General features: G+C 39.8%; 1 protein-coding gene across 2 annotated transcripts in view; it reads right to left on the minus strand.

Moving 5' to 3' along the window:
• The window catches only part of ZFAND3 (zinc finger AN1-type containing 3), a 111,958-nt gene that overhangs the window by 40,660 nt on the left and 49,085 nt on the right, over positions 1-22,213 (minus strand). For both annotated transcript variants that reach the window (XM_035888697.1, XM_009648962.2), the window contains one exon: positions 8,993-9,172. In XM_035888697.1, the coding sequence (XP_035744590.1) occupies positions 8,993-9,172 (180 nt within the window). The remainder of the gene's footprint in view (positions 1-8,992; positions 9,173-22,213) is intronic.

Below are 22,213 nucleotides of genomic sequence, written 5' to 3' on the forward strand. Positions count from 1 at the left end.
CCCTGACCGGCTGCACTCAGCTCTGCCCGCAGCCTTCTCTTCTCCAGGCTGAACACCCCCAACTCTCTAACAGTAGAACATCAGTTCTGCTAGGCTATACTCAAAGGTAGGCTTATTACTTTATTCAGGATATACCTGCACCTTCATTCCCCCCCCCAAATAAGCATTCTAAGGGAATTTAACCGTGGTACATAACACACATCAGTGCACAGTGAAAGGCCACACACATCTAGCTTCTAACAAAACCCACAGGCCTACAAGACTGCTATTTTTTCTCAGAACAAACAAGAGATTAAAATGAAAGAATAAAGATATCTTTCTACTCTATCCAATTAACAGATTAAACAATAGCTTCTGCTCTTTTTTTTTTTTTTTTTTTCTCACTGTACGGTTTCTGGCATTTGCAACTCCTCTTCCAAACAAAAGCAGCCACTGCCCAGCAATAATATAATCCCAAGAGAAAATGATTAAAAATGCAAAAATACTAAAAGCTACTGAAGAAATGAGGAGAATTGTGAGAATCACCGAGTTTGCAAATTCAAGCACGGAATTAATAAAGGGCAAAACAAGATCCTTTATCTTGAACATTATCATATATTAAAACAAAAGGCCTTGTTAACGTAGCTGCTATGTTTTTGGCTTCTGATATCCCTAGCTTACTGTCAACTGTACTCTAAATATATCCATTTGGAAAACCAGTTTCAAAACCAGTTTCTCTGCTAACTCTCTAAAGTAGTAAAATTTTATGTATTACTAACATTCTTATCTATATATGTTACTATTGTTATTGTTTATTATTATTATAGACTATTATCATTTGTGTATGTTTAAACTGACCTTCAGCATGTCTTTCTGCATTGCCCACCCCGCTTCCAGAAAGAGGGGAAGAGTGGCCAAGCAGCACCTGCCCTGCAGGACGTACCTTGTGTCGGGGTAACTTCGTGTTTCCCCTCCCTGAAGTCTCTGTAAAGGGGAGTGACCCCCCCCTCCAGGCAGCAATTCCTGAGCAGGGAAAAGGCGGACGCTGGGGTAACCCCCCCCTCCTTTTGCTGCTCGAGGAAGTGCTAAGTTGAACCAAGAGTACGTGTGTCAGGTGTATCTGAACAGTGCCTGGAAGGACTTACTGAGCAGAAGAGACATGGAATGGAGTGAAACCACGCCTGTACAAGAGTACAAAGCCTAAGATGGCAATAATAAACTGAAACGACTACAAATTACACAAAACATGCAAACCAGCTAAAAAAAAATACAGGAAAAGTAAGTGAAGGAGCCTGAATCTCAGTAACACTTCATCAGGGTGGCATAAGCACATATGAACGCTGCTCTGAGCTTTCGGTGCTGTGATGGTTCCTCCCCAGAAAAAGAACAGCACCTCCCTGCATGCAACGGGCTGGAAGAGGGCAAACTCAAGACCTGAATCGCCTTGGACTGCAGTCTTGTAGCCAGGACAGGGAGAATTTCAAGGCTATTTGCAATACAGGAAAGAACCCACCTTTGGAAACCTGTCCAAAGCAGTAATCTAGTTGTGCGTTTCCTGAATTGGTACAGACATAATCTAATTAATCTACACAATTGAGTTCGAAAACAGTCATTGATTACAAACAGCAATAGATAAACAAACGGGAACGTAAATCTCTCAATTCAGTCTGCACAGACAGAACACACCCTCTGGAAGGAAAACCAGCAAAATAACTTTTGCTTGCTTGCTGCAGAATGGTTGAGCTGCATGATAATTTAAGTTATGTCATTACTAAACAGGTAAGAGGACTGTATCACATACAAACACACACTTTTTAAATTCTAGTTTTACAAATCTGCCACTGTTGGGTTTTGGTTGGTTTGTTTTTTGTTTTTTTTTTTTGTGGATTTTTATTTACATGCAGCTTCTGGATAAGGAAGCGTAACCTGGCCTGCTTTGCTGCTGCTGAACGGCTGGTAAATTCAACAACTATAATCAAGTAAACAGCAACAGGATTCAGATGCCACTTTTTCCCCTTGCTTCTGTCTCTCTTACCTGCTTTTCCTCAGTTTCCTCATCTGTAAAACAGACATAAGACTTCCCTGATTTATAGGCGTAAGTTGAAGTGTAAAAATGTGCTTTTGAAACCAGCAGTTAAATTATATTTTTATAAATAATTTTTATGTAACCTTGATAGATGCGCAGCTCTAACCTACATTTGTCTTATGTGACTGTGTTTCTGTTTCGTGTTCCATAGGGTCCTTTCACTTTAATAAGTGGGGCCCTAGGATACACTATCTGCTCTGCAGTGTGAAAGGATTATAAATCAGAGGGGACAATTAACAGTGGTACTGTTCTGCTGGTCTTCATTATGTTTTGAAATTATCATGCCACAGATGTGGAGAGAAGTGTTCATTCCATAAATTTATGTGCCAGATCTTTGCTTAAGATGTTAGAAGAGGCAGAAGTGTTCTTTAAATGGGACCGTTGGGATTAGATGGAAACTTACAGAAAGATCCTCATGCCACGAAACGATGATGAAGGCAATGCTTCTGCTAGGCACTGTTTTGTTCAAATTCCCACCTGCCTCTATGTTCTGCACTAGCACCTAATACTAGTGGTTTGAAGCTGCGCCAGGGCAGGTTTAGGCTGGACATTAGGAAAAATTTCTTCACCGAAAGGGCTGTCAGGCTCTGGAATGGGCTGCCCAGGGAGGTGGTCGAGTCCCCATCCCTGGAGGGATTTAAAAGCTGGGCAGATGAGGTGCTTAGGGACAGGGTTTAGTGGTGGGATGGCAGGGTTAGGTTAAAGGTTGGACTCGATGATCTCAAAGGTCTTTTCCAACCAAAGTGATTCTATGATTCTATGACAACTCAACAGCAAAACACAACTTGAATAGCCCACATCTCAATCTGTTTTTATATTTGAAAGCATTCTTGCAAGTTTCCAGACAAAAAGTTTATGCATCGATACTAAAAAAATAACTATTTTGTGATGAGTATTCAAGAAAATCCAGTTTTGATGACAATCCAAATGAAAAACTGCATTACTGCTAATTTTACCATTAAAAACAGCACCAAAAGGCTATCTGTACACAGCATCTAATGAAAACAAGGCAACAAAGAAAACAACTTAAGAAAAAGCCTGAGAAAATAGCTATCTTCTTATTCTGTGGCATAGAAATCCAAAGAGGGCTGTAATATAGGCTCTGCACCTGGCTGGCTTTTGACATTAGAGGTGTGTCCCCTCTTGTTCTAATAGGAGACACACAAAATTGAGTAGAAGAAGAAAGAACACTTGATGGTCCTGTGAGTCAATAAGGAAAGTTAGAGTTATTAATCACCACCATCACCTAGCTGCAGCTTCCTCAGTTATGTTTGGGTACAAGTTCAACTGCAATATTAAATGACGTGGGTTGGGTAGGCTAGTTTGGTAGCTCAGCGTAATTTTAAGAGTTACTGCACTCTTTTGGATCAGAGAAAAATGTACAAATTGGTATGGGAATAAATCAGGTTTGTAACAAGAAAAGCAAATTATTTTCTACAACAATTTGTGACAAGCAAGGCAAAAATAGGAAGCAGGCTTAGTCTGTTGATACATTTAATACTTTATAGAAGTGGGTATGCATGTAACTTTCAGCCAGAGATGACCCAGAAAAAGTTCCCCATAGCCAGAATTAGAAAAAAAAAAAAAAAAAAGAAAGGATGACAAAACTGACTCCTACTGCAATAAGCCACTGAATTCTCAAAGCCAGGACATTTAGAAAAGTAGACCATGGATAGCATCCAAGAGCAATAGGCATTTTAAAAATCACTATCCTTACTTAAAAGGCACAAAAAGCAATTAAGGTTATCACAATAGTAATTCAAAATACAAAATATTTTCAGAGCACACGCAGGAAAACTCTCATCTCTGACTCTGCTTACAAACGCAGGCAAAATGCAAAAACTGAGAAGTCATAAATTGGTAGAAACCTCTCGCACGGTGTCATAGAGAGGAACATTCAACAAAAAAGAAAGAAAGAAAAGAAGGGACGCACTTATCTATTTTTCATAAGGTTATGCTGAAAAAACTGACAAAAGATTTTTTTTTTTATTCCAAAGACAGAAAAAATATCATTACTTTCCTAGTACTATAGCCTCTGTGGCTTTTTACACAGTCATGCTTCAACAAGCCATGAAATTCAGACTATAAACATCCAATAGGGGCAGTAGAAAAAACAATCTCTCACCTTCCTGCCAGAGATCTGTTACAGAAGCCTGGTGCATCCCTGTCTCAGATGTAGCACACTTTATGTAGACAAAGTAACTTCACCAAAATAACTTCATAATCGGGGGGGATTTCAGTGCTTGCAGCACATGCAAATGCTTAATAAAATAAAGTTTTAAAGCAGTCTTCAAATGTGCGTTGCAAATTTAAGTGTTTGAGATAAACTAATGATGGTTTAAACACTTAGCCTGACATACAACAGTTCAAATTCTGGAGGGTGTACAACAACTAGCCAAAATTTACAGAACTTCAGTCCTGAAAGTTCACATTTAGGCATCTAAAGTTCAGCACACATAGAGGTAAAGTGTGGTCAGTGACCATCACCACCTTTTTGTCCTGACATGTACAGCAGGGTGCCCTTGTTGCCAAGAAGGCCAATGGCATCCTGGGGTGCATTAAGGGGAGCGTGGCCAGCAGGGCGAGGGAGGTTCTCCTCCCCCTCTACTCTGCCCTGCTGAGACCCCACCTGGAGCACTGGGTCCGGTTCTGGGCTCCCCAGTTCAAGAAAGATGAGGAACTCCTAGAGAGAGTCCAGAGGAGAGCAACAAGGATGATAAAGGGACTGGAGCATCTCCCCTGTGAGGAAAGGCTGAGAGAGTTGGGCTTGTTCAGCCTGAAAAAGAGAAGGCTGAGAGGGGACCTCATCAACACCTACAAATATCTCAAGGGTGGGGGTCACGAGGACGGAGCCAGACTCTTCTCAGTGGTGCCCAGCGACAGGGCAAGGGGCAATGGGCACAAACTGAAACAGAAGAGGTTTCAGTTGAATATGAGGAAGAACTTCTTGACTTGGAGGGTGATGGAGCCCTGGCCCAGGCTGCCCAGGGGGGCTGTGGAGTCTCCTTCTCTGGAGATATTCAAAGCCCGCCTGGACGATGTCCTGTGCCCCCTGCTCTGGGTGAGCCTGCTTGAGCAGGGGGGTTGGACTGGGTGATCTCCCGAGGTCCCTTCCAACCCTTGCCATTCTGGGATTCTGTGTGTATTTTTTAACATTTACAGCAATATCTCAGATCTTTGTGTATCTTCTTACAAAGATAGAAACATTACATATTCCTTTTGTCCTTTTTCAGTTGTGGTTCCTGCTAATTCAAGGAGGCCAGGAAGAGTTAAGCACATAATTAAAATAAAATCATGCCAACCAAAGCTAAGAACTACTGAAATATCCAATCTGATCCAGCTGCCAGAGTCGAAGTTGTGCACGTTGACATTCCTCCTGTCACATAACCACAGTTAGTTTTAAACCTGCTCAGTGTCAGCTTTAGATCTGCTCATATAGTGACAGAAAAATAATGTGACAGCACCGAAGGAAGCAATGAAGGCCTGAAACTAAGCAAAATTATTTCATGTGCAGCATGACCTTTTCTTTACCAAAATACATAGAACCTTCCTTAATAAGCTAAATTTTTAAAGAGTGCTGGTGGCTGCAGGTAGGGAGAGAGAAGCGAGGGCCGATGTCAAATCCCTGTTCTCCTGTCTGTTAAAAATAAACAAAAATGCTGCGCACCCAGTAAGAAAAGGAAATCTTTGACAGAGCAACGGGCTCGTATGGTGACTGACACCGAAATAACTAGCGTTAGGGCTTCCTAAATGAAGGGAGGAGATGGAAGGGAAAAATGGAAATAGATGAAAACTATACAAGAACTTGAACAGAGAAACAGATCTGCACATAAAGCAGCAGAACAACAGAAGTTAGACTTATTTAACCATAAAAAACATTGGGATCATTAAAATCCACACAAATGTAGACTTAGTAAAGCTACACCGGTATCAATATGCTCCTTGTCTGCAAAAGTTTATTTAAGAAAACTTACTGCAACAATGAGACCTGAAGGTTCTAGACAGAAAAAGGCAACTCAAGAAGGAGAGGGGGAATAAAAAAATTCTTAAAATACTTCCTCCACCCCACCCCCCCCGATTGCAACAGCATTTTTTTTAAATCGGTGATAAGTAATACTTCATAAAAACAAAACACACATGGAGGAGGAAAAAAAAAAGTCCTGAAGCTTGCATCACTGTCTCCGGGCATAAATTTTTAACACATTTTTGTTGACTGCAACTGCAAGACTGAGAACTACCTTTAATCTACACGGGGGAGAGAGATTAATCAGCAAAGCAGCCGCTGGGGTAGGTGACTGTTCAGAACTGAGGGTGGCAGGAGATGGAAAGTATCTCTGTAACCTGGCTGTGTATATAAAACACTCAGAAATGCAAATGTAACTCTCACACCAAATCAAAACAGTAAAAAATGAAAAAGGCAGAAATACTCGCAAATTGACAAACTGAATTCCTGCAAAATCCAGCCCAAGTAACTTTTCTCCTGTATCATTCTGTGTTAAAAAAGGAAATGGCTACTTAAAAACAAGTACAAAAAACTTTCTCTGAATCTGAATCTTATCACATGAGCTTTCTATGGTTCTCTTCAGTTGTCGTAACATGAATGGAATTTATTAATTGCCTAAAGGATTCGCTGCCATTCTGTCCAATCCACCCTACGGACTCAAGTACTGTGGCAAACGCCTTAATGTGAGACTCTTCTCAAAAGCTTGAAAGGGAAGAGAGGGGGGTGGAATGCACCATGAGAATCCTTCCTGAGTACTCCAATCTTTCCACACTTTGGTAGGGATTACCATAATGATCCCATACACTGATTTCTGGTGAGTTACCACAGTTCTATTCAGAACAGCACCTAGATGTACCTCATCACACGGCACTTCAAAATATCAGTCTTGGAAGAACACAGCTGTAATGAGAGCTGTGCATGCTTTATAGAACTTGCTGCAAAATAAATAAATATTACACAGAAAAAAAGACACCCTCAAGTTAAAATCAAAGAGATATTTAAAGTTTGGGCATTCTTCATTACGGGAAAGAATCTTCCACGCTGAGGCCATTATCCATCAGAAAAGCTCCATCCGTGTATAATTATTTCTGATAAACGATATTAAGCTTCATTAAAGAGATAGTGAGGATGTGAGAGAAGACAGAGGGAGCTCAAGCTGTAAATAAATCTCTGCACTGTATTTCACTTAGAATCACCCCAGCAGGAAGTCATAAAGAATTTTTTTTACAGGCAATATTTCCAAATGCTCTGCAGGCTGTGCTGCCTAATATCCATCACCTTCAGTGTATGTTCACAAGCTTATAGCAATTCAGGATGAAGGACACTATTTAATTTCCTTCCCTCCTTCCCATCCCTGTAATCACCTTCCCACTTACCCCCAAGTCCTTGTCAGCCACAACAGAAACACTTTGCTGTCACACAGCTCGATACCTAACTGAACAAATTTTCAGAAATCCTGACCCAGTAAGTGCTGGAGAAGCACCCTGAAACACCAAATAGTAGATCCCCTGGCTAATAAGCCAGAGGTGCTGAAGCCCCATGCCCTGTGAAGGCCCAAATGTGTTGCTGAAGCATAATGTTTTGCTGAATTCTCTAGGGAGCTTGTTTTAAGGCCTTGTTTTTAACAGCAGACTACAGGTTTCCCCTGAAGAAACGCTGGACAGAAGGAAGAGATGATGGGTGGTCAGCAGCAACTGCGTATGCGAAGGAGAGACAAGAGTTACACGGCAAGTTTACTCTTATTAAAAGAACTGGTATCAGAACATTAACATTTGAACCCTGCTGTATTTCTGACAGTATTCTCACATACAGATAGAAAACAATAATTCAATTTAAAAATTTTATTTTAGTCTAATAAACTACCACAATCCCAAAATGACACTTGGTGCTTTGTCTACAGCCAATCTGCAAAAGTAACAGGAATATATATGCAACATCTACATACCTGTAAACAGAACAAATATGTTGGCAACTCAGCAAAACCATCCTATGCAAATAGTTAACACAACTGCAAACAAGTGTAGCATATCAAAGATTTTTTAGCCCTAGTGCTTTATCAGCATTGTTATTTCCAGCAGTTGCCCCAACGTTCAGGATCCAGAGCAGCTCTAGCAGATTCCCTGCTGAAAATGAGCACGTTTTTCTTGCAGTGCATACATCTATTTACCAGCCAAGAGGCACAAGCAAACACAGCTCAAGAAGGATCTCTCCATAAAGCGTCTTCCAAAATAAAGCTACAGTTGGAGGAAAATGAAGCTACAAATTGCACAATTGAGCTTAAGTTGTAGAATGCAGGTATTAAAACTCCATGTATTAGACACAGAATATATAGAGAGGTTTAGAATAACTTAAAAGACGACTTTGTCTCACTGTGTTTGCTAATCTTTAACATCTTAGCTTACCTTCAGGGAGAATTTTTGCCTTATCAAGTTCAATAAAGAAGAAAGATGGGTCATGAAAGAAGAGATGGATTACCACATGAAACTTAAATTTTATGCAAGTAACCTAGCAGCAGTCTAGACAAACATGCATTACAGGCAGTGCTACGTGCAATTGCAGTTATTAAAAACCTAAAGGTTTTAAAGGAAAGATTCACAAGACATTGGTGTTTATCTTAGAAAATATATATATATATATATATAAAAATTTACCAGCAATGCAAGAAACGAGTGCCTCAAAATTGTAATTAAATTGCATACTGCAGTTCAACCAGCTGTAAAGTTAGCTAGGAACTCCTGCAACCCCTTTTAACTTGTTCTTCGGTTAAAGCCATCGATGTCTATTTTGTGAGTAACTTCTAACCCTTCCCTTTGCCCCAAAAGACAGCCCATTTACTTCCAAAGGGAGTCAGTAAAACATAAGCCTGAGAACAAAACCAAAATGTTTATGCCCCCTTGGCTGTCGCTTAGGACTTGTGCACTTACATTCCTCTTTGCTCGGTGAAGTTACATTCAGTTCTGTCAAAAGTTGCTGGTTGGAGTTAGCGGCCTGCGTGGTTAGAGAGGTATTGCTGTTGTCACTGTTCGTTTCTCCAGGGAACAAATCTGACTGGCTGTTGCTTGTGCTGGGAGTAGAGTCATCGTCTGGCTGCTTCTTCGGGAAATCTATCAAAACCAAGATGCCATACGTCATCCCACGTGCTCAATCTCATTGGCTGATGTTATACAAAAAAACCTGACCCCAAACCACTGCCAGAGGTATCATCGTTCTGATCATTTGCGTATCTCATGCAACGTAAACTTAAGAGTAGCCTTCAAGTTTTTATTTCAGATCTAAAGTATCTCAAAAGTTATTTGTTGTTGTAAGAACAACAAAGAATTTCAGGATTACACAAAGTGCTTGTTTCCACAGCCTTTCAAGAGCACCCAAAGCTCGCCACGATCTATATCGGTATACAGCACATAGCATCATTTTAAAAATAGTTCACCCAAAGCACGTACAAAAGCATAAAGGAGCAAACATATGATGAGGGAAGAACTAAGGCATGTAACACAAGTATAAGGAAATGTTCCACCTCTCCCAAAGCAATACTTCTCGCTGCTGTTTTATAAAATCTCACCAGTAACAGTTTTGGTGAAGCTAGGGTAGACAGCTGTGGTTCCAAGTTAGCACAGAGGAGCTGGTAAGGGATTTGCATCACTTGTTTGATGGGGATTTGGGGTGCATTTGGGGTGGTATACGTGTGGGGGGTATTTTTCTCTCCTTCCTCTTTCCTTTGCTTACCCCAACGTTGGTATTAAAAGTTGCTCATTGATCTATGACCATAGAGTTAGATATGGGAAGTAAATCACTACAATACATGGAAGTCAAATAATGTGTCCATATTTTTCAAGTTTGCCTTTTGTTTTCTTTTTGGTCAGCAAGCACCAAGTCACACTAAGTCTCCAAACTGCCCCCATAGTCCAAATTCTACATCTTTGCTCTCCAAACCAGATTCAGCTTTGAGGGGAAATACTCTCTTCCTTTCTGAGTGCAAATCCTCCCTCAACGGCTTTCCCAAACCCACTACAGCATTAGTCTGCGTTCCTACCAGCTATGCTACTGGATTTCAGTCCGGCACAGCTCTGCCACTGGATGTCCCCGGGGAATACCCCTCCCAGCCAAGGGATTCTGGTTTGCTTAACTCTCACAATGCAAAGGCACCACCTCTCGGTGTTCCTAAACATATCTTTAAAAAAAAAAATTACATACAAAGGCAGAATTTGTTCATTACGCAAATGCATACTTAGATCAATAATGGTTGCTCATTATTATGTCATGACAGGAGAAAACAGAGCAGTCCATAAATATTGGCGGATGATGGCATGTTAGAAACTCAGGTCGCCAACATGACTCACTGGGACTGGGAAGCACTACAGTCAAAAAGTCCTTAAATGCTAATTTAGGATTTAAGTGACTTGCCAGAGAAACTAAGCTGTAACTTCTGCTGCTGAAGAGTCAGCCAGAAGTCCGGCTTAGAGAAGAACAAGCTCAAAGCCAGGGAGGAGGAGGAGGGAGGTGGCAGACTGGAAACCATCCACCTCCACAACGCAGCTCTGAAAAACCAGTGGGATGCTCTTTGTTGACGATGAGTTACTGGACCCAGCAAGTTGTCCTACTCAGGCCTGACTAGTTATCCACAGAGTTCCACCCAAGTTGGGCTCCTGGATTTCATTAGTGCGCTTGTGCAATCAAGAAAGCTTCAAGCACTTGGGATTCTGCACCAGCCACAGAGAGCTGCAGCAATTATAACTGGAGCCACCGCCCCAGAAGACACCCAACTGTTGACGCCTCTACCGAATCCACAGTCCTGTCAGAAGGGGAGTTCACAGCTGGGGACATTTTGGGAACCACCAGTCTATAAATAACCAGTACATAAAATAAATTAAAATCTCCCATGTTGCCTGCAAATACAAGGCGACTACAAAGACCCGAAGTGTTTTACGTGAGATTGCCTCCAAGGCAGCGCACAGAGGTAAAGCTGGGTTGTGTGCACGTATCGGAAGTGAGAGCAACTCCATCCCATCTTCAAGGAGCAGAGTAAAAATCAAGAGTTATGCTCAACATTATACACTGTAGGCAATCTATAAAATGCATTTAAAAAGAAAGTGTAGAGTTAGAGAACAGCAACAGATACTATGAAATATATTAAAATTTGGCACGTTAAAAACTCTCAGCCAGTGGTGGGTTTGGGTTTTGGTTTTTTGGTTTTTTTTTTTGCTAGATAGCTGCAAATACTTTACTTGGGCTGCACTAACTCAGTATCATGCACAAAAGGCATTTCTAGAGAAATGTAAAACATTTTTACAAAATGGTCTGTATAACAGAAATCCTGAGAGTCCTTTAACGATAGCACGGTAAGTACTAGTGCGACACTGCGTCTCCCAAAGCTGCAGGTTTAAGAGTGCATTGATCAAGGTGGGGTTTCCCCCTCCCCGAAAAACCATTCACTTTTGCAACCTATGGATAAACTCTCCAACTTCAAAGAGAACACAAAAGGCTGTCAGAAACGGTCATTCAGTGACAGCACTGCCCAACAAGCTCACGACTGGAACAGTTGAGAGCTGTCACACAGCAGCAAAATCCACCAGGGCCGTTAAACGCTCTTTGCCTTCATGAATCCAGGACCGGGTGTTCAGAGCTAACTTTTACTCAGACTGCAAATCAATTAACTTTCAAAAAAAGTCTTGGCCTGTTCAGTTGTGCGGAACCTGAGAACACCTCCCGTCCCCCCTCTTTTTAACCACTTTTCCATTGCAGACAAGAGTACTTGAGGAAAGCGTTGAGGTTGCCGATCTCAGGTGCCCGAGGCATACTGACTGTAATTGAAGTTGTACTACTTACTTATGCTACAGCAAATTATTCACAATTGCCTTCCTAATGCGGCGTCAACAGCAAAACAGGCCCTATTCAGTGGCATAGTTTAGATAATAAATTTGACCTAAATTATCAACAGATTTCTGAAATATTGCTTTATGATTTGTGGTCCAACATCTACCTGGTACAGATACACACCTAATGACGTACCGCATGAGCTGTATTATATTTCTGTGAATCGCTGGGTAGCACTTGGCTTCTGTTAACCAGGACTCTCGTTAACACAAATAACTTGCAGATCACCTTGACCGCCCCCCTAGCACAATAAAAGCTGGCAACAGTCACAGGAGAGCTGTGGCTGAATAAATCCAGGCAACAAATAAACAAATTTGCTTAACAAACAAAACAAAAATACACACACACACACAATACAGGCAACACCCTGGCGAGTTCTGAAGAGGAGGCTTTATTCTGATTAAAATCAGGATGTAATTCTGTTGACAGAACAACGACCTCTCCTAACAGTCTCAACAAGGAAAAAGCAGAACAAGAGTTGGCAAGACATTAATCATAATTTCCAGAAGTTTCTGTACAGCTAGAGATGCATGCAGAACACTTTGATTTAAATTAATTTTTTCCTTCATTTTTTACTGAGCCTTTCACTATGCTGGCAAAATCCATGCCAAAAAGCACAAGGACTGACCAAAAACTCCATCAAATCCACATCCGCCTCTCTTAGCTAATGAAATGCAACTCTATAACTTTTTACAGACACTTTAACTGGTACACAGGCTTAGTGGAAACAAACTTTCTCCATTTGCCAGAAAATATGTTTTCTTTTTCTTTTCAACATTGTCTCCTTTTCTCCACTGCCTTCAGGTTTGGAGGTTTTTTGGTGTTTTGTTTGGGTTTGGGGTTTTTTTTGATTTTTTTTTTTTTTTTTTTTTTTGAAGTAGAAGATACCCTGGTGTTAGTTACAAGGTGGAGCCAGCATGAAAATAAGATGTGAAAATTAGCCTTTTCCTGCATGAAGGAATAACAGAAGGAAAGATCTATCGGTAAAATGCAGGAAATACATCCAACAAACTATTGCTGCGTGGTAGAGAAGCTGCCAGCAGTAAGCGGCAAGACTGCCAGTCTCCTAGCTCCAAAATCCTTTTGCTTCGTTGAGCTTAAGGGTTGCACCCAGCACCTCTCAGCAGGCTGAGCAGGAGCAGAAAATCTCAGGCAGGGCTCCCATGCACTGGAGGCTCATAGTAAGTGTTATTTTTGTTACTTAGGATTTCTTTGTAAACAAAACAATGACTGTGTGCATCTATACGCGATACAGACATTTCATATTCTATATATACAATGAATTCAAATAGTTTAGTCTAAAAGAAAGGCAAGAAGCCAGATCTGTTTCCAGACTTCAGAAGACAAGTTATTTTACAAGCCAATCTTTTGTTCATTTGTATTCATAAAATAACGTTGATAAGGAAACTCATTACCTTTACAGCTTCAGATTCTAACTCATAAACCCAGAGGTGTCACACGAAATCAGGTCTTCGGTACAGGACAAACTCCCTCGTACATTTGTCCAGTTACTGTTACCAGTTTGGGGTAAACACCCAGAAAGAGCCCATCTTCCAAATATATTCATTTCACCCATTACCTCAAGGTCAAACTAACAAACGTTTAGAACATCCAACCTCTTCCACCAGCTATAATACTCCCACTTCTGTTGACACAAAAAAAATCAGGTGGTCCCAAATTCAGTATTTAGTTTACTTCAGCCATCAATATCTAACAAAATACCTAAGGAAATATTGAGTCCTCAACTTGTGCTTAACTGTAAGGGGTCTGTAACTACGCAGGGAGCAACCCTTCAGCTTCTGGTCAGTAACTTCTGTGATTGCAATCAGCTGAAACTTGAGGTGAAGGTGAATGCCAGCCGTATCAGTGCCTTATAAAGCATTTTATTCTGAAAAAGACAGGCATGTCAAAATAGTACATGAAATGATTTAATACTAAGCCAGAGTTTTTTCTCCTTTGCACTCTTGCTATGGTATAAGAAATCATAAAATTTATGAAACTCCCAAAGGGTCTTAAACCTTTTGTCTTCTTTTAAGGGTCAAGGTTACTGACACTTCCTATTCTCTGGCCTGTAACAGATGTTTTCATTAATAAGAAATGGGTTCATTCAAATAAATTATGGATGTTGCAAGAAGCATCAAGAGTAAACCCCATGTTAAGAGCAGAATTTAAAGTAACTCTTTTGGTTGGTAGGCAATATTACGCTACTTTGTTCTTCAGTCCTACAGCTGCCATAACTTAGCAGTGTGAACTAGCAAAAAAGTTATTTGGGGAGTGTTTGCTTATTACACTGCATTAAATCTGCACATTTTTTATTACCAGAACATCTTGTTCTTTTACAGAGCATAAATTAATGTGTTAGCGTCACATCAGATGTTTACTAGTCCATTAGTATCCCAGCGTACACAATAGACTTTTACCTTACTCCAGTCTAATCAGAAAACAGCTCCACTCTTAAAAGAAATTGCATTTTGAAAGTACCCTATGGGAAGTAACACAAATATTATGACATTGAACCTGCTACAGTGAAATGTTTACTTAAGTTATTGCAGCTTTTTTTTTTTTTGTCTTCATGTGCCTGGAAAAACTGTTCCTATATGACCATGGAAGAGTAGTGCAAGTCCTAAAGATTTTATTTACTGCGAACTCTTCACTGGACCTTTCTGGTTCATAGCTTACTGAAGGCATTTCAGGTGTCATTCATATATAACTACATTCTGCATAATAAATTAGTGTGAAATGGGTAAGACCTTTCCTTTAAGTAGATACCTGAATGCAATCTAAAGCTCCAGTAATGGACTGGCAATAAAACTCCATTTGGGAAGAGAAGATTTTTTTGTTCTTTTTAAATAACTCACGGAGAGAAAGATGCACGAGCCCACTTGCAGAATAATCACAGATATCCCAGCCTCAGGGGAATGCACCGTAGAATTTGCACAAGCATTTGTCTTAGAAGAGAACTAAAGTCATGAAACCGAATCAGAGGTAAGTACTGTACAAAATTAGATTTATACGTATTTAAACAATATATAACATATACGCATATACAAGAAGATATTCCTTAATACTTCCACAATAATAATAGCAACAATAAGTGGACGAATTGAAAATTAGACCGGCGAGTGGGAAAGAACTATCGCAATATATTCTTGTATGAGCTATCAGCAGGGCTCATCGCTTTCACAGGGAAGCACAAGGTACGAGGAGAATTTGCAAACCAGCAAAAATATGAGAAAGATAATTTTCTATACAACAGAACTTCATTTAGAATTGTGGTACAGGAAGGCCATTCAGCTCTTAGGGTATTTATTCATAAATACAACTTTCTCTTTTTTTTTTTTTTTTTGTTTTTCTTCATGAAGAAAAACTGAAATGAGCTCTTTATGCTTAGTTATCCTTCATGATTGCCACACTTTTTAAAATGGCAACATATCATTAATAAGAGTTTCAAATAATATTGTGATTTGCACGTTGCATATACCGAGCTTTTCATATGCATTTCATTTTCTTTCCAAATAAGCAGAAAAAATATGAGAAAAAGGGCAAAATAAACATAAAAAATAAAGAAGATGGATCTGCAAGAGTAGTAAACTTGCAGTGAGAACGTAGCTGCAGTTATGTGTATTTATCATTCAGGAATTAGTATCAAGTAATGTAAGACGACCGCCATAATTTGTAAAATTACCGGGATGTTTAACGCTATCACTGTTTTTGTTTGGGAGGTTTTTCCCCTCCCCAGGAAGTCTGATGACATTGCGTTTGAAGTGTTTTTCTATCAAATAAAAGACAGCCCTTGCTTAAAGGTGACATTTTGTAATTGGCCTTTTTTCTCCTGGCTCTGTAAAATGGTTCTCTCCCAAAGCCACACAGGTAGCTCCAGATTTGACTACCAGATTTTGCTTATTATTTAGCAAGAAAATTCACGAGTAGCTAATGAACAAAGGCTAGCAAGACAACAAGCATAACATTATTACAGATGACCTTCAACTTAAGATCTGGGTCATTAATAAATATATATGCAGGCATCTTTTTAAGTAAAAGAAATGCAGTTTTGTACAAAAGTGAGTAGAAGTATCTACAGTATCAACGAGGCTTATAATGCCTTACATGACTGCCATGAAAAAATTTGCCATTTTTACAGCACATGATCCCACCATCTCTAAAGTACTTACAAAATCCTGAACTGATGAAAAAGGAATTTCGTAATCATCTACAAAAGTATCCTCCGAGAGCGGCTTCCCCACAGAACAAACTCTTCTTGCTCTGCCTGGTAACAACAACTCGCTTACCGTAGCTATTTCGGTACCGACCAGGAACAAGGTCACTAAAACCCCCTATAAATAACATTTTTAGAACCCCGTGTGTCACATTTCCCATTTCCTATTGTTAGTTGAAGTAGCATGCTTACATTATTTCAACTCAAATTTCATTTTTCCATAAAACTCACCAGCATAAAGAAGAATAAATATTATTGCCTGTCATCACAGGATCCAAATTACTGAAGCTATGAAGAGTAAACGACTATTTTAACAATCCACTTTAAATTTCCTGTCATAGAATCCCTCCACTCCACGGTTAGCATTCATACTTTAATTCATTACAGAGCATGTATGAGCATTTTATATAGATAAAAGGTACTATTAGATTGCAAAACCCCAAACCAGTGAAGGGCTAGCTACATAGCACCTGCATCTGACAGTAGAACTAAGAAATTAAGACAATTTATTACGCAACTAATTGAGACTGTATGGATTCTTGAATCTGTACCAAAGGATATTGGTAATAATCCAACCCAAGGGGAAAGCATGAACTTTAAACAAACTGTGGAAAGCAAAGCGACCACTCCTCGATCATGACTGCAAGAAATATTTTATTTTTCAGCGGTATGTAGAATGGGAATCCATTAGGAAGAACATCTACCAAACCAGACCACTAGTAAACCACCAACCGAGCGGGCAGCTTGCCAGGGGACCCTTACATGCTGCCACTGCAAACTATGGCAATGACAATAATTTGACCAACTCTAGCGAGAAGCAAGAAAAGAAACACCAGTACCCAACTGCCAGGAAAATTAAACTGATATAAGGTTATGGAATTAGTCTGTAAATCTAACTGGCTGCAACCATTTGAACGATCCATTTAGCACTTAAAGGAAAACAATCATTTAACATGATCTGAGGGTAATACAACTGCGGAGATATAACAGAATTAAATATAGGGGAGTTTCAAAAAAAAAAGTACCTGGGGAAAACATTTAAGCAGCTGTGATCTACAGAATTTATTCTCAAAGACGACTTGGAAAACGTGTAACATGAGCATTTAAAAACAGACAGGACAAAATTCTAGAAAATACTCAAAAGTGTGAGTTAAGAATTGACTGAGAGCAGAACACAACCCACAAAAAAACCTGCAGCTCTAAACTTCTGTAAAGTTAGTAAAAGTTCTCTAAACTCCCCTAAACTTCTGTATCTTTCTCTCTTGAATTCTTTTAGTACTCTTACTGATTTGTTTAGTTTCATAAAGGGGTAAGAAACGTCCCATTTCAAATTAAATTCAGAGTGATGATACATCAAAGTCTATCCTAAAGGGGAAGAATCATTTTGCTTAGAAGAATCTGATCCATAAACCCATAAGCCAAGCACTTTGCAAGAGCAGCGAGTCGTATGAAGTAAACTAATGAAGTGACCTCCTCGAGGTGCTTTTGTAAGAAACGAGAGCTCTTGAAAACGGGACTGTTAACTGATAGAAATAGAATTTAATTACCATTCATATTTATTCTGGACGTTTCATTCACCAGGCACGTAGGAACTAATATTATTTTAATAAAAGAAATGTTTCAATTAGCTTTTCTTGTACTGGAGCCATCTTCTAAGTCACCTTATCATGCCCTTTCCAATACCTTGAAAGAACCCTCCAATTTCAAAACGCTTGTCTATTATTTTTTAATTAATTCCTCCACTCTAATTTATGTGGTTCCAATTAAAGTGAATGTTTGCCTCATTTTCTGTCAATAATAGTCACATTTATAGCTCAAGCATTCCCAAATATTTGACTATACTATAAAGTGTCAGGATTTTCACAAGGGGTAAAAGGCCTCTACAGTAAATTAAACCTTCCTAGTACTAACGGACAAGCGCCTCATCAATTCCCTCTCCCTCATCTCCAGTTAAGGCACCTTAATAACTATTATTACGGAAACTCTCAAGACATCCCTCAGAATTCCTCACTTATCAGACCCCAGTCTCCTCTGAACGGCCCCGAGGCAGAGCTAAGGACCGATCTGGAAGAGAAGTGAGAGCCCACCCAACCGTTTGAAACGCGTGTCTGTGAGGAAGATTCAGTATTTTATCACTACTGGTGTTTTACCACCAAAGCAATGAAAGGCGAGGTGAAGTGTGAGGGGGTGAGCTTCTTCCCACTCTTCTCAACCTTGCTAGAATCTGATGCTTCTTGTAATAAATACCTGCCTTCTGGATGCAGTAGCTAGAGAAAGTCATGGAGAGGAAGCTCCATGCCTGACCGTCCTCAGTTGTGGGGGCAAAAACCGGGGGCAATGGTTGGAATTTATATGAGCAATTTGTGACTGCATTTATCTACAAGAATATGAAAAAACCCAGGCCATGCTTTAATCGCACAAGTGAGAAAACTCACTGGAAATTCATCTGACACCTCTGTGCCTTAGCTTCAAGCTCCACATTTTATGAACTCCCCAAAGGAGTCCAGAAGCTTAAGGGAGTAGCTGTAGTCTCCCACTTACCACCCCCTCCATCCTATTCTGGAATCGTACAGAAAAGCACGAGAGCAGCGTTCAACCTGCCCGACAAAGAGCTGTTCAAGGACCAAGGAAAGCTGATGTAGATTGACGAATCCAAAAGGTCAAACCCAGCAAACTCTCACTAGACACGGTTGCTGCAAACCACTGCGTTACATTCAATTCTGACTATGGAACACTACGGCTTAGAGATCCAGCCCCAACTTAAGCACCCCTTGCTTATTTTCAGCAAACTTATTCATATTTCTTTTCCAGTCTTTTAGGAACAAAAATATTTATGTGCATAGATATCAAGGAACTGCCTACATAAAATAAACATTGCTCAGGTTTCTGAGGGCAATGAAACTTGGAGTTTTGAGTTAATAAAAACATATTTTTATTCCTACTTATTAAAATTGTCTTCTAGAAGATGTTAGAAATGTAGAAGTCAATGACAACATGCATTTTCGTTATTAGCCAATTAATCCCAAAGGAAATAGCTGGAGCACATATCAAAATTTGACATCGGTATAAAATGGCTGCAAAAAGAGGTCATCTAGTGAGATTCTGTCTAAAGCGTATGGATATTTTCAATGGTTTTTCTTACAAATGCTGACTATTTCAATATTTAGATGTTTCTCTAGTTTCTTTACATTAAGAGAAGTGCAGAAAAGGCAAAGGAATGGAAAAACCACTCTCCTCAGAACGATTCCTGTGCCCCCAGTGGAAAAGACTGATAAACACACTTCTCCTCAATTCGCTTATTTTTATATAGCAAATACGTGTGAACTTAAAGCATCTCTTGTGATGATGAAGTGATCCTTCTGCCTGTCACTGCTGGAGGATCACTGCTGAAACGGGCTAGAACACCTTGCTCCTGTCTTTGTCTTAATATGGAAATAAAGAGAAAGAGCAATAAACAAAAAAAAGCATGAGAAGAAAATGATTCTTTTTGCTTCTCATATCCCTGATTTGTGATTTGATCTGACCTGACTTCTTGCACTACCACTTGCAAGTTACCAGAGATGAGAAAATTGGCCTTTTGACAGTACTGTTTCCAGAGCTTGGGGTTGCAAATGGTTGTTATTGGGCGTAATAGGTCTGGAATCTCTTAAATGGAAGTCTTCACTAGCAAAGCACCCATCTCAAAAGCAAAGCAGCGATGTGCCGACCTTGAACAATACATTAGTTAAATGCTGGTAATGTTGGGATCCTGCACATGAAAACAGATCCTGTGGCCAGCCCTCCACGTTCCAGGTTTTATTTATATGAGTTTGAGAGTGTCACGGCCATGGAATTAGGACTCCTACTCATAGCAAGACCCCAGCTGTTTCACTTTTCATCTAGAGCCTTTGAGAAGATTTACAAGGCTTCACAGGTTCTCCTATTAATGACATACACAAAAAAAAAAAAAAAAAAAAAAAAAAAAAAAAAAAAAAAAAAAAAATTTTTTGGCAAGACCCCAGCTGTTTCACTTTTCATCTAGAGCCTTTGAGAAGATTTACAAGGCTTCACAGGTTCTCCTATTAATGACATACACAAAAAAAAAAAAAAAGAAAAAAGAAAAAAGAAAAAACTATTTAGAGTGTTGAATCTGAGGGGGGGAACAGAGCAGTTTTTGTTATGCTCTGAACAGGTAAAATCTTCCTAAACAGAAAGGAAAACAAAGATGAAAGATGTTATTCTCACACATTCAGCTAGTTTGTTACACTTTCTGAAGCGCGATGGCCATGAAAAGCAAGGAACTAAAATATGCTTTCCAGAAGTGTTTGAAAGCCTTCTTTCAAGCATTTTTATGCCTAAACAGAGCTAGAAATACCAGTTATGTTACATAGCCTCTTCAGGGGCTTGCATTCTATAGATTGAACCCATCCCTGAAAAGCTTATTGAGAAAATCAGAAATTATCTGCTTCTTGGCATTGATAAACTACAAGATAAACAGTTAACAACTTTCCTCCTCCAGTTAGGGTGGCTAATTGTGTTACAAGTAATTACAGGCATTACTTTGGAAACTAACGGAAGACTGGCACATAAAATGCAGATCAAACAACTAAATATGAATAAACTACAGGATGAATAAATTTTCAGTGAGAGTCAAATGATTGCTAGAAGCCATTAGCTGGTTCGTGCATGCTGTTCTGATTACCTGCTTAAAACACAAACATCCATACAGCCCAGCAAAAATGGCAAAATGCCGATCCCAGCAGCAAGAGGGGAGGGTAGCAGAAAAATATAATTAACTGACAAACTCAAAATAATCTGGGTCAAGCAGCCCAATCCTCCCCCGTCATACTCAAAGAACTAGAGTGGCCTGAAACCCCACATGCAATTCAATTCTCTATGAAAAATTCCTAATTTTTCTTCAGGAGCAGCCTAAGATGCATCCCTCCCCCATGTTGCAGTTCAGTGTGCGACTCAGCCGATTAAACTATGCCATGTCTACCACCAGAGGGAGGTGTTCTATTCTATTGCATTTCCCAAAAACTTCAGCCCTGCACATTGATTTCGATTCCATTTAATCATCATCAGTAGGGAACAAGCTTCTTTCTTTCATGTAAAGACACTCTGAAGAGTCTCTTGTTATGTATGTCCACTTTAAACTAATTACTGCTATGGCAAATTTGATTTTCTATTTAACAGAAGCAACTTGGTAACTAACCCATCATTTCCATCACAAACCATCAACAAAAGCCCTGCCCTTTATCCTCTCTTTTCGACCCATAAGGCAAAGGCAACAGAAATGCTCACCTTCCATATGAGTGGGGACACAATTTTTTCCAAACCTGAAACTACTCCTACTTTCTTCAGGGGTGGGGGGCAGTGGGGGGGTGGGAACAGTGAACTGGTGTCACCTTGCTATTTTGCATGAATCAGTTCAGCAAATCATCAAACTTCAAGGATATATAAATTATATAGGAGAAAAAAAAAAAAAAGAGAGAGTTGCAGAAGCATGACTGATGTCATTTCATCTTTGGTAAGTTCTGCTGTATAAATTTGTAGGAATAAATATTATAATGCCCTACAAGACAAAGGAGTGGTGCCAAGAATGCCTAACTTCAGGCATTTCATTTGTGCACAGGTGTGAGTGGACAGAGGCAGATACCTCTGGAAAAAGATTCCAAGTGCCAACATGAGGAGAAAAACTACTGCAATATAAAGTGCCTAAATCACTCGCTTGAAAGACTTGCCTCTGTTGACTACAGTGGGCAATGCATTTATGCATGGAAAAAAGAAAAATATCCCACAACCTAGCCATCTTGCTTTACAATGATTCCACCTATTCTGCACACGTAAGGAATAAAAACAACCCCCTTGTGTTCAAAAAAGGAGAGTTATGTGCTCCCTATACCACAGAGCTGAACTGCTAATACCTGCAAGACTTGAAACAATAGCAAATAGAAATTCAAATGAAAAAGAGAGCATTAGGTTTTCATAGAATCACAGAATGGTTTGGGTGGGAAGGGACCCCTAGAGCCCACCCTGCCCAACCCCCCTGCAGGAGCAGGGACACCGCTAACCACAT

The sequence above is a fragment of the Egretta garzetta genome, unplaced genomic scaffold, assembly GCF_000687185.1.
Source record: "Egretta garzetta isolate BGI_Z169 unplaced genomic scaffold, ASM68718v1 scaffold491, whole genome shotgun sequence".
Taxonomy (NCBI): Eukaryota; Metazoa; Chordata; class Aves; order Pelecaniformes; family Ardeidae; genus Egretta; species Egretta garzetta.